Source organism: Mauremys reevesii, linkage group 8 (genome assembly GCF_016161935.1).
Source record: "Mauremys reevesii isolate NIE-2019 linkage group 8, ASM1616193v1, whole genome shotgun sequence".
NCBI lineage: Eukaryota > Metazoa > Chordata > Testudines > Geoemydidae > Mauremys > Mauremys reevesii.
In genome coordinates, this window is record NC_052630.1 from 75164734 (window position 1) to 75178625 (window position 13892).

General features: G+C 42.8%; 1 protein-coding gene across 2 annotated transcripts in view; it reads right to left on the reverse strand.

Moving 5' to 3' along the window:
* LOC120370281 (very-long-chain enoyl-CoA reductase-like) overlaps positions 1-8814 on the reverse strand; it is a 41768-nt gene extending 32954 nt beyond the window's left edge. For both annotated transcript variants that reach the window (XM_039484732.1, XM_039484730.1), the window contains exon 1: positions 8713-8814. In XM_039484732.1, the coding sequence (XP_039340666.1) occupies positions 8713-8739 (27 nt within the window). In that variant the 5' untranslated portion in view covers positions 8740-8814. The remainder of the gene's footprint in view (positions 1-8712) is intronic.
* Between the last annotated feature and the right edge of the window lie 5078 nt (positions 8815-13892).

A 13892-nucleotide genomic window follows, 5' to 3' on the forward strand; every position in this document is an offset into this window, starting at 1 on the left:
CCCAACTGCAGTGTAAAGATAATGTCTAAAATCTTTGGGGCTGAAGATGGCAGTAGAGGACTTTGAAGCCTCTAGGATTCTTGTTCTTTGTGATTTTCTGTTGCTAAGAAGCAGGATTAGCTCAGGGGTCTTATGAGGCAATATGGACAGGTGCTTGAAGCAGCTTTGACAGGCACAGATCATTTACTTAGTAAAGTTCATGGGACAAAGGCAACAATGGATATAATACAAGGGAAAAGAGCCCCTCAGAATTTTTTTTGCTTCTGGGCTTAGAATTCAGTGCAGAGGAGTCACCTAGGGCTCAACATGCAAAACTCCTACTTACCAAAAATTCTTTGAAACTTATGTCTGAAAACATATATTTATAATAGTAATAGACAAACATGTTTGTTCTCTTGAAGGAACACAGTGAACTTGAAATTCAGTCAGTTTCAAACACTGAGTCTTCCTGCCAAGTGGTGTTTCTTTACAATCACATTTTCCTGTCTTTAAAAATGATTTTCTCTCCCAAGACTCTCACAAACGGGGGCATGGCTTGAATAACTGTCTTAAAGGGGAAGCAGTGAAACTGACTGTATACAAAGTGTTGTCAAATGCACAATGTAAAGAAACTAGGGGGAAACTTTTTTCCTGTAAATCTTAAGTGTTGCTTGTAACAATAAAAAAACATTTTTCAGGCAGCAGCATGGGGTTTAGATTGGTTGCGTCCCTTCAGGTGTTCCCAGATCATTCAAATATCTTACGCATAGCTTCCTTATCTTTGTCATGCACAAAGGAGTGCTCTTAAAACAGAGAATCCTAATTTTCTTTGCAGTCCAAGCAACCCTGCCCCAGGCATTTAAACTCAGCCTTCTTACTCTGCAATCCAGAGATCATTAGAGCAAGGGAAATCTTTGTAATAGGACCTGCAAAATCCCAACAATGCTCTAGGCAGGCAGCACCACACCAGCTCTCATTAAGAGGGTTATCTTCACAGCCGACTTAATTGTTTTCAATGACCGCTTCAGTTTAGCGGAAACTGAAGGGACACCTGGAGTAGACTGTACCAACTCAATCCACCCCTAGTCAAGATGAAGTTTTGCTAACATTGTTCTCAAGAACAGCTTCCTATCCAAACCCGTTAGGGAAATCATGCTAGAACCATGTTATTAGCAACAGTAAGTTCCAGCATGATTTCAAACACAGTGAGGTCAGAGCCCAAATCTGTAAGTGCTGCGAAGTCTGCAAACCTCCCAGAAACAGGGATCCTCACAGCAGGCCTGATCCTGAGAGGTGTCAAGCACCTATAACTACGACTGAAGTCACCTGGAATAGCAGATGCTCAGGATCAGACCATACACTTCTGTAGCTGAATTGCACATGATCCTCAAACCACCTTTATCTGCAAATGAAGGGACTGAGCAACATGCTGGTTATTTAGTATAACCACTGGGGTAACATAAGGAATCATCACTCAGCTAGGTTAGACAAAACACGTGAAAAAATACAGGAGCGGATAACCCAGCATTTTCAGGGAGATGGGTGGATCGGGGTGAAGGTTTTCAAGAACACAAATGGGCACTCAATTCTTATTGAACTTTTAAGGGGAGTTGGACACGTAACTGCCTTTTGTACCTTTGAAAATTACCCTCCAGCTCTTTTTCAAAAAACCAAACAAACCAGCCTTCCCACCATCAGTAAACTTTAAATGTGCTTCTCCTTTGCCCAAGAAAACAGACAAAAAACTCTGTCCATCCTAAAGAAGAGATGGGGAAAACTGTCCTAGCACTTAAAGAATTTGGCATCACTGGAGAGAGACACCATATCTCTGTTTATCCAGTCATTTTCAGTTTGAAAAATCTTTCACCTAAGACATTCCCTAAATGCAATGAATTCATCAAGAACTAATTATGACTAAATCTGCCTAACTGGTGATTTGCAAACACATCTGGCTCAGAAAACCAAGGGCCCAATCGTGCAAACCCTTACTCACATAAGTAGTCCTCATGCAAGTAATTCTGTTGGTATCAATGGGATTATTATTTCATGTAAGGATGAGTAAAGGTTTGCAGGATAAGGCCCCAGATAATTCTATTCCAAACACTGATATAATAAGTGTAATTTGTTTATTGATGATATAATATAAGAATCTTAAAGGGACATGTTAACTGAGTGCACTTCTGTCTGAACATTTTTCTACTATATTTACAAGAAATACCTAAGATTACTATTTTTGAAAGAGAGTAGAGAAAATCAGTAAATGAGGGGTTTGAGCAGGGGGTTGGAGGTGCAGGCCCAGCTGGGGGTGCGGGCTTTGGGATGGGGCCAGGGATGAGGGGTTTGGGGTGCAGGAGGGGACTCCAGACTGGGGCAGGGGGTTGGCATGTGGGAGGGAGTTCGGGGTGCAGGGGTGGGTGCAAGCTCTGGGAGGGAGTTTGGGTGCAGGAGGGGGCTCAGGGCTGGGGTAGCGGGTTGGGGCATGGGACAGGGTTCAGGGTGCGGGTTCTGGGCAGCGCTTACCTCAGACAGCTCCCGGAAGCAGCCGCCAGGTCCCTGAGGCTTCCAGGTACATGGGCGGACAGGGAGGCTCTGCATACTGCCCTTGTGCCTGCTGCAGCTCCCATTGGTCACAGTTCCTGGCCAATGGGAGCTGTGGAGCCAGCGCTGGAGGTGGGGGCAGTGCACAGAGCCTCCCTGGCCACCCAGGCGCCTAAGGGCTGCAGAGCCCTGGTGGCCACTTCCAGGAGCCGCACAGAGCCAGGACAGGCAGGAGGCCTGCCTTAGCCTGGGGCCCCCACTGTGCCACCGACTGGACTTCTAACAGCCCAGTCAGCAGTGCCAACCGGAGCCACCAGGGTCCCTTTTCGATCAGGCGTTCCGGTCAAAAACTGGACGCCTGGCAACCCAACCTCCTTCCCTCTCTGGATGTTTTGTTTTGGGTCTCGCATGCAACTAGGCAGCCAAGTACCTTGATTGGGTGCGCTTATCTTCCCCCAGTTCATGGATCACAAGAAAAGCTAGGTGCCTCCGTGCAGCCCAGACTCAGGTGCCTATTTCCAATAGAGGGCCAGGGTTTACACACACCCCTGCTGGCATCTTCCACAAGTTAGTTTAGGCGGCTCCCCACCGAGCATGCAGGCTTTGTGGATCTCAATCCAAGGTGCCTACCTCTCCCCATTCATTGTATAGGGAGCCCTAGGCACCTAACTCCGACATTGTGGATCGCAGTGTTGTTTCTGTGCCTAAGCCCCTTTCTGGATTCCATCCTTAGGCCTCAATCTTGCAATGGAGCTCAATCAGGGCCCTGCTTCAAGTAACGTGGTGGGCTGTGCTTTGCAATGTCATGCGAAGCCTATTTCTCAAAGTTGCACTCTTTTTATAAGAATCTCTTCATTAAGTATTGTTTTAAAAACACTTTCTGATCTCTATCTAGAGCAACTGAAGGATGTAATTTGTTCTAAAAGCCACACAGCTCAGCAAAGCTGTCACTTCTTAAATGGCCATGTCTCTACCAAATATAACCCACAATGACTATATAAGAATTTCTAAAGAACTCAGCAAATCTGAACACACTAACATCAGAGGCTAGGGAAAAAAATATAAATTATTCAGAATGTAAGTGTTCACTTTGTTCATTTACAGTACAAAATATAGATACATCAGGCCAGATCAGTACATTTCTGAGCTTATGTGCCTATACTTTCCATAGCATAATAAATGTTTGCCATTTGATGAAAGAACATGCAGTGCTTCTCATATTCATGTGACTGTTTTTGATTTTTTGTACAGAGAGATGTTCTTGTGAAGTGCTTCTTCAACGTGTGGTACAGTTAGATTTGTGTTGTGAGTGTAATCCTGACTGATGTCCAACTTGATAAATAAGCATTGGAATTGCCTACTTTTGATCCACTAATGTTTTACAAAATACTCTATAAGTTGTTTGAAACTGAGAGGAGCCCTAAGTCTCTCATGAACTGACCAGTTTCCCCTCTCTGTAGTAGTCACTACTAGGATAAGTATTAAACTTCTCTTCTTGGTTACATTCCTGTATCCGGTAATCTCATGAGTCTCAGAATAGATATGGAGTTACATTAATTTATTCAGGCTAGAATGGACCCTCCCTTTGGCCTGCTTCATATCTAAACCAGTGCTGAGCCCAGCCAGAGAATGAAGGGAAAGGCAGTGCATCTCCCCTGTCCTGGCACTGCTAGGAGCCACTCTACTGCAGCACAGGTTAGAGTAGCTCTGAAGGCTGCCTGAATTTCCACCCCAACTGCAATGGCCCATGTGAACCATTTCAGTAGCTGGTGCTAGCCAGGACAAAGGGACATTTTGGCCACATCCTCCCTTCTCCCAGTAAGCCTTGAGCACTGGAGGTGATATGCAGCTAGCTATGATGGCTCTGTGTGTGTCAGGGAGGATCTCACACACTAGGAGTATTTCCTGGGGTGCGGGGTGGCGTTACAGCTACATTGCAGGAATTAATTCCCCCTTATATTAATTGTAGAAATATTATTTATATTCCTAGAGAATAGGGACCTCACTTTCAATTTTGTGCTTGGGGTTAACTGGGCAAAGGTGCTATGCCCACGGTACCCTTAACTCACATGCACATGGGCAATGTATAGTCCCCTTGTAGCTATACCCAAAAGTGAAACTGACTGTGTCCCAAGTCAGTCAAATGCATGAAATAAGATGGAAAAAAAAAATCTTTCAGTAACAATAATCCTAAATTTAGCCAATAGCAATAGTAGGTACAAATATTCAGAGTGTGATTTTAATGTTTGTAAAGTGCTTAGTGATTCTCAAGTGGAAGATGCTTCAGAACTGCACAGTATAACAAGGGTTTCAGAGTATATCATAAACAATGCTGGCCTACAACTTAGATACTTATCTTCTCTTTACTTAGAACTCCATTTTGAATTTATGCAAAGAAGCATTATAATTTTAAATACTAAAATATTTTGATTTTATCCATATATGTGTAATCAAATTGGTGAGGTGAGCTGTATGGGCAGTTATTCACTCCAGCCTTTCTCACTGCTATCAATAGTGCTCAGATTGGGGCAGTATGCGGTGCTTGTGGTATGCTTTCCCCTCTTTAAAGCTACTATCTAGTTCTCCAGAATCTCAGCTTTCATTTTTTTAAAAAGGATCTAGCTGTTATGGCTGCGAAGAAAATCTCAAAAAGGTGAACTGAAACCAGACATCTACTTGAGTCTGCAGAGAGACCTGATAGCTCTGAGCTATTGAGTTCTGCCCTGTTCAGCTCATTAGGCATTAGCTCAGATGCCTAGTGATGATTTAAATGCCAACATTGTTATCTATTTCATTCCTCGTGTAAGAAAAGAGAAGGAAGATCATGGATCTACACAATTTACTGTGTCATTTTGGTGCCACATGTGGGTGGCAATTGGGAGAGTCTCACTACTTCTATTTTTTCACCACTCAGAAACGAATCAAGCCCAAGGAGCCTAGCAGAGCCAGTGGGCACATTCAAGCAGCACTTGAGGTAGCCAGTAGAACTCACAGAACAATCATGATCTTATACATCCGCATAAGCTACAGCAGCATCTCATTTTGGCAACTCACATGGGGCAGAGCTTATTTTGTAGGCAGAGTTTAGAAGAGTGCCACTGCACGACTTTCCCTGCCTTATTGTGAACCCTGGTTGAAACTGGGAATTGTTGCCTATAAAGCCTCTTGACAAAAGATAGGTGAGAAGGGAACATAAGTGACTAGTGGTTGTTTGCTGAATCTCTACCAGCTTAAGGAACAAAAAAATTGTTGAGTTTCCTGGCAGTAGTACTGGCCAATAGAAAAAATGGCTGCTTGGCCTACAGAGTCAGCTTATAGGTGAATGAGAAAGCTTCTTAAACCAAAAACAGACTATTTATGATCCCCAAACATGGTGAGAACATATTTGCCAGGCCCTGTTCCCACCGAAGTTATTGGCAAAAGTCCCACTGATATCAGTGGATTCAGGATGGCGCTCTTAAAGTACTTAGATTTTTCCCCTTTCTTTTCTGACCTAATTAGACTTGAGTTCAGGATTCCTTACATCCTCTGAAAAGATTGCTGACATCACTAACATTGAGCAGCAACTGATAGTGGGCCAGATAGTGTTTTAGGCACAGCCTAATGCAGAACTGCACCAACCCAGCAAGGGCTCTGGGGAGCCTTTTGCCTGAGAGAGATACATTGGGCCAGGTCCTCGGCCTCCAATAGGTGTCCTTTTGCACTGCTCCATGCCACACAGGTAAGTTGAGGAGTCCTCTTGCACAGGGGAATCCTTGGCTCACATAAAGCCAGCTATACCAGACCAACACTGTCCTCTGTAGTAGGATGACATAAGATACAGGGCCTGTGGCAGAAACACTTTGCCCTGTGATGAGCCTCAACAGGATAACAGACCCTGTGGGGCTATTGTCAGTAAGTTAGAGCAGCCTAACGTATGCTGCTGCCCTCACACCCGAGGAATACAAAGCCATCTTTGTTGTGCCATCACCCACACCTTGAATCCGGCATGAAGTGCACCTCAAACAGACTTGATGATCTGGTCTAATGCCTCTCAAATCTCCCATGGAATGCAGCCACTGCACCACCCCTTAAGAAGATGGAGTCTTCAACGCTTTCATGGCCAGCCAGACAGCTCAGCTCTACTGTACTGGCAAGCATGAAGCACAGAGTGGATTGTTGCTCAGGGAGAGCTAGCAGAGTTTGTAGTTGTGTCTGTCCCCTTTAGTCTGGGCTACTGAGTACAATTGACACTGAGCTAAAAGTGCAAGAAGCTGCCACGTGCCTGTCTCTGCTAGGGCTAATGAAGCTAACACTGATGCAGCAGAAACATTGGTAATACCAATGGGAATTTCTTCTTAAAATTCCTTAGGGTAAGCTAGATAGGGCCATAGGAGGAAGGCTCTGTGCATCTTTATCTTATTCACCCATGCAAGGGCCAGAGATAATCTAGCTCATCCTGTTTAGGTGCTAGAGATAGCTAAAGTGTTTTCTAAGTTTTGGTAAAAGACAGAATCATGGACCTTAGGACTTGATGAGTAAATGGCGGAGGAGCTGCTTTTCAGACACTTGGTTTTAAAACCCTGTTAATTTTTAAATGGGCAGATTTTACTGATAATTTTGCATTTTACAGGGGTTTGTTTAATTAAAGAGGCCTTTGCATTTACTTTTAGGTTAATATGGGAGAGTCTCCTGGTGGAGAATCTGAAATGAGAGATTGCAAAAATGAAAGAGTTATCTAGATAGCTGCTAATTAGTATTATTTTGAAATTCCAACTCCCCTGCTTTGACATGAACCAATCTTCAGAACTTTCTATTAGCTGATATGGACACACTCCCTCATTAGAGCTTAGTGTAGCTGATTAAATGTAGATTCTTTGAGTTATGCCAAAAGGTAAGATAGATAGGCTTTTTTGTGATGCTGTGTTTAGTATACACACAGAAAAAGTTGAATGTATTAAATTCTTTCTTGTTTTTTTTATTTGACACATATTAATGCAAGAATCAAGTACATCATTAAAATCTATAGTCAATGACATTTACAAATGGCCAAGAATATTTCAGACAACTTTTCCCACCTGTCTTTCAGAACCAGAAAAGCCAGCTCTATTAATCAGTGACCATTATTATACATAGTTTATGCAATGCCCCAAAGCATAGCAGACACTGTATGCAAATGACTGTAATGTGCAAATGCCTTTATGAATAAAGAAGTCATCTCCTTTGATGAAAGAGACTCACAACAGGTGTTAGGGGTTCAGTGCTTTTGTACTGAAATACCTCAGGAATTAATTCATCATACCATGCATATGCTTTTAAGCTTTCATGCTATGTTTTAAAAAGGCTCCTACTATGTACAGCATTGCAACATGCAGCATTTAACAAGGGTCTTCCAAGAAGCTAGAGATGAACGTTGCCAGTGACATTTATCTCCCTCTGTTTTTTCAAACAGCAAGGATATATATACCCAGAGCAGAGTGAACATAACAGGGGGATTAGGAAGGGCTGTAAAAAGAGATGAGTGCCATTGATCCCGGACCTCCCCAAACCACAAGTAACCCTGTGAAACTATCCACAACAGGATACAGAGATCCTCTTCCTCTCCCGTGACTGGCCATCTGACCATGAACACTTCACCTGGCCACTCAAAAATGCCAAGTTGGAGTGATCAGCCCCAGGAAGAGAGGGCCACTAGAAAAACAGCTGCCTTGGAAGAGCTACATGGATGAGACAAACATAACAATTGGGGGGGGAGTCTAGTGTCATTTGGGATTCAGGCTCTGAACCATGGGTCTACATGGCCTAGCTTCTCCCCACTCACCCAGGGAAAGCCACAGATGGTTTGGCCTTGTGCTTACATTTTATGCAAGTCAAAGCCCCCTGCTTCAAAAGCCTGCAACTTAAAACTGCTTTTGAAAATCCCAGTAAGCTGAGTTGCTGGTAGCCTTTAGCTTCCCTGCAGATGAGCTGGGACACTGCTGCCGCCGGGAGGAGCCGAGTCGGCAGCCCACCCTGCTCACTGCAGCAGAAACTCCTCGGTCACTTTTAGCCTCCAGCCTCCCTCCTGTGCAGCTCCAGGGATCGGGCTGCTCCCAGCAGCGCCGGGCTCCGCGCGTCATTCCCTGCCCGTTCTTTACAACCCCACCCAAGTTTGCTACGATGCCAGCCCTGCGCCCACTCCGCTGCCCTGCATGATCCTCGGTGCCAGGCACCCACCTCAAAGAAAGTGACTCTGCTGCCCATCCTGGATGCTGATTGCGAGCGTTGTGCCCGGCTCTGGCTGCTGGAGCAGGGAGCGGAACCGCTGTCGCCGCCTCCTCTTCCTAGAGCTGCTGCACTTTAACTCTGGTCCCCGGCGCGCCGGCCAATCAGGAGATGTCCACTGCCCTCCCCTTCCTTCCCTTGGGCTCAGAAATCCTACCGCGAGGGCTGCATGCGGTTCAGGGCAGCTCTGCCAGCCCCTGTCCCGTGCATCACTCACTCCCCCATCCCCATGTGCTGTCTGCAGCCAGGCTGCGCTGAGTTCAGCAGCCCCCACAGCAAGGGGAAGGAAGATCCGGCCACATGCAAGCCAGGATGCAGCTTCTGCTGCCTTAGGAGCACGTCCAGGACTGCTGTTTGCTATCTGCAGACTGAACAGCATCGCATGCCTCCTGCAAACACAGAACATATAATGGTAGAAATGAAAGGCTGGAAGAGATCTGGAGAAGTCATCAAACCCAGCCCCCTCTGCTGAGGTAGGACTAAGTATACCTAGACCATCCTTGAGAGGTGTAAAACTTCCCATGATGGGGATTGCACAACCTCCCTTGGAAGCCTAGTCCAGATCTTAAATGTCCTTATAGATAGAAAAATTTTCCTAAAATCTAATCAAGCTCTCCAGTGAATATTGAATAATACTGGACCCACAACTGAGCCCTGTGGGACCTCATGAGATACATCCCCCCAGTTTGACAGTGAACCATTGATAATTACTCTTTATGGTCTTTCAAGCAATTGTGTATCCACATTATAGTATTTTCATCTAGCCCACATTTCCCTAGTTTGCTTATGAGACTATCCCATGAGGGTGTATCAGAAGCCTTACTATATTGCAGGGGTAGGCAACCTATGGCACACGTGCTGATTTTCAGTTGCACTCATACTGCCCGGTCCTGGCCACCGGTCCAGGGGGCTCTGCATTTTAATTTAATTTTAAATTAAGCTTCTTAAACATTTAAAAAACCTTATTTACTTTACATACAACAATAGTTTAGTTATATAGTATAGACTTACAGAAAGAGACCGTCTAAAAACGTTAAAATGTATTACTGGCACGCGAAACCTTAAATTAGAGTGAATAAATGAAGACTTGGCACACCACTTCTGAAAGGTTGCCGACTCCTGCTATATCGCATCTCCTACTTCCCCCCGTCACTAGGCCAGTAACCTCATAAAAAAAGGAAAGTATGTTGGTTTGGCATGATTTGTTCATGACAAATCCATGCTGGCTATTCTTTGTAAACCTATTGTCCTCTAAGTGCTTACAAACTGATTGTTTAATAATCTGATATATCTTTCCAGGCATCAAAATTAAGCTGATTGGTCTATAATTTTCCGGGTCCTCTGTGTTCCCCTTTTTAAAGATTGGTACTGTGTTTGCCCTTCTCCAGTCCTCTGGGACCTCATCTATCCGCCCCAAGTTCTTAAAGATAATTGCTATTAATGGTTCCAAGATTGCTTCAGCTAGTTTCTTAAATACTCTAAGATGAATTTCATCTTGGCCCTGCCAACTTGAATACAGTATATCTAATTTATCTAAATGTTCTTTAACATATTCTTTCCCTATTTTGGTTTGAATAGCTTCCCCTTGATTATTAGTATTAACTGTGTTGAGTATCTAATAACTGATGACAGCAAGAAGGCTGAGGTGTTGCCTATTTTGCTTCAGTTATTAGTTCTACTTGCCTGCTAAGAAGAGAACCTACCCTTTCCTTTTTCTTACTGTTAATGTATTTAAAGAACCTCTTATTTCCCTTGCTAGGTGTAACTCATTTTGTGCCTTAGTCTTTCTGATTTTGTCCTTACATGCTTGTGCTATTCTTTTGTATTCCTCCTTAGCCATTTGTCCATGTTCTCACTTTTTGTAGGATTCCGTTTTCATTTTCAGGTCATTAAAGAGCTTCTGATGGACCCATAATGGCCTTTTACTATTCTTCCTCTTTCCTTTGCATCACAATAGTTGGCAGTTGTGCTTTTAATATTGTCTCCTTGAGAAATTGCCAGGTCTCCTGAACTACTTTATCCCTTAGCATGCAGAACTCATGGCTGGAACTGTTTATGGCAGACACCAGCAGTCTGGCAGTGCTTTGACTTTGTTTCAACCCATCTCTCCAAAATCTCCCTGGGTTCCTCTCTTCTTTTCTCTTGGTGGTACAGTTAAGGGCACATGATTAGTAAAGCCTGGTTTCTTAGCATGAATCTGTATTTGTTTTATTTGTACATTGCCCAGAAGCATGCTAGGCATTTTCCACAAGTAATGGGTTTGTCACGAGAGAAGGCGCAGCACTTTTATTACTCACAACAGCACTCAGAACAGTCCCAATATGCTCAGGCTTCTGCAAACATCTAGGTTGGCATGATCAGGGCTGTAACAGCCAAAAGCAAAGCCTGGTCTCTCCCATATTTGTACCATGAGATTTTTCTTACACTACTTTCCATTATGTGCTGAGGAGGGTAGCAACCCCAGGTTGAAAAGCCCTGTGGCAGGTAGAAGGAAAAGAGCAGTGCTCTATTTCCTGAATCTAGAGATGGCAGAGGCCCTGTTGCTCCCCCTTCACAGGTTGGGGCTCTGCAGTTTAAGCAGGGAGAATACAAAGCCAGCTTATGGTCGTCCGCCATAGCATGTTCCCCTGCCTAGCCAAAGGATTTTTTTCATGCATATCTGCTCTGAAGCTATGGCTGCTGGGACAGCAGTAACCACCACAGCCTGCATCCCCTCCCTGCCTTCTCTCTCTCTCAAAGAAGAGGAGGCATAGACTTTGTGGAAATCATCTGAAACAGTTTGGTAGAAAAAGCTGTTTTTAAATTATCACTGGTACTTATTACATAATAGAATTTTTTTTAGACCTGAAAAATTAATATCAATTGCAATATTTTGAACTATTTCTGTGAGGCTTGGTACTTCACAGAGGGTACTGAAACATATCATACTGAGAGGTGAATGGATTTCACAAAACCAAATCCTCAGCCAGATCATTGCTATCAATCTCAGGAAGGCCTATGGAGAGACTGCTCTGTTATCTGCTGACAATTATAATAGACAATTTAGACTTTAGTGGAATAATTAAAGACTATTCAAAGGAAAAAGAAAATCTTGATTTCTAGCTGACATTAGTCAGTTAATGAAATCACAAAGCTGGCTCTGAGGTGTAATGAGATTTTAATAATAAATGCAATTTTTGTAAATTTTGAATGCATTAAAAGAATATTACTTTTTCATTACTGAATATTTCCCTCTAGAGTAGACAGGTGGGCTATATTCTGCATTCATTTACAACCCTATGCAACCCCAGAATTTAGCATAGTATGTGTAGAATTCAAAGCATGGAAACTTTATTAAAAAAAAAAAAGTCAAAGAATAGCTCATCTGAGAAAGAGAGGTTCCTACCAGAAAGGCAAAGGATTAAAAGGACCTATGGGACAAAATTCACTGCCTGTGCAAATAGATGCAACTGCATTGAAGGCTATGGAATTGCATCCACTTGAGCCAGTGGTGAATTTGGTCCCTTGTCTTGGCCAGGCGAAATGTTCTATTTTTATATTGGGACAAAAGAAAAAAATCATTTTATTATTGCACTTCAAAATTAGTTAACATTTCCCCAATAAGTGCTACTTCTGTACGTACTGTGTATGTGTACATATAGAATAATATAACTCAAACTTGTAAAAGTAATCAAAACAAAAATATTAGAAAATATAAAAATATTTTAAGCTGTTCTTCTAGATTAGAAACAGTCCATGCCCAATGTTTTGGAATGTGGGGAGATTATGCAAATTAATTTAATTCCATTAAGACAATACACAGGTCAGAGAAGGCGATTCCTACTAAACATACACAATTAAAATTCCATTGGTAATAGCAAAACTATAATTTTTAGCTCAAAGTTCTCTTCAATTATGTATCAGAGGGGTAGCCGTGTTAGTCTGGATCTGTAAAAGCAGCAAAGAATCCTGTGGCACCTTATAGACTAACAGACGTTTTGGAGCATGAGCTTTCGTGGGTGAATACCCACTTCGTCGGATGCATGCACGAAAGCTCATGCTCCAAAACGTCTGTTAGTCTATAAGGTGCCACAGGATGCTTTGCTGCTTCTTCAATTATGGTTACCCAGAGAAAGAAAGAAAAGCCAAGAAAAAAAACCTGATTCTAAATGTAAAAGCAACAGTCAAACTGCCCACATTAGAATTGCTTATAGACTGATGATTCCGGAGTCTTCTGATCTCAAATGCTGGGAAACAAAGCCTTGAGGGTAAGGGATGATATATTGTTACCTTGGTATAGCAATGTGTGATCTAGATTCAGCAAAAGTATTTGTAATTTATGTTTCAAGTGGCTGTACTGGGTTTGGTTCAATCTGTAAAGTGTCGTTCCTAGTTTGCTGTTCTTCAGACCGTAAATGAGTAACTAAGCTCTCTTCTGGTGGCCATCATAGGCCTGAAAGGATAATGTGATTAAATCGTGGCTATAGGCCACCAGGAAGCAAGCAAGTACTGATGTAACCAGATCTGGTGCATCAGTGAGAGGTGTTTAGCCATCTAACAACATTAATTGTGTTTTCCTCCATTCTAGCTGCAGCCCATTGGAATCATTCCAAGTCTTTTGTTAAACATTATTGGAGACCAACAGACAATGATAAATATCAGCTTGCTGCAGCAAATTCCAGGTAACAGAAAGGGTTATATCCCTCCCTAGTGTAGACATAAAGGGGAGGATTTATTATTCCACACATGAGAAAAACAGATTAGTGTTGATTGTGATAATCAGGAAATCTGTTTTTATAGCAACTGATTTTATCATTTCTGTTTCCTGAGATGCTGACACTTTCTTTTACATTTGTCTTCTATGTTTATTCATTTAGCTGGTTATTTAAAATATATTGTTGTTAGAGGTTTGTCTTATAGGAGCAGGTTTCCTTCCCAAGTACCAGCTGCAGACAACAAAAGAAGAATCCTCTTCTACTTTAGATCATATATAGTTCAATTGGGCCAAATTCTGGGCTTAAATCTGGAGTACTTCACTGAAGTCAATAAGGTTATTCTGGATTTTTATACTGAGTGGTAACGGAGCAGGCCTGTTGTGTTTATGTTTACATTTAACAATACCAAAGATTTGTTCTATTTTGGTGGAATTTTAG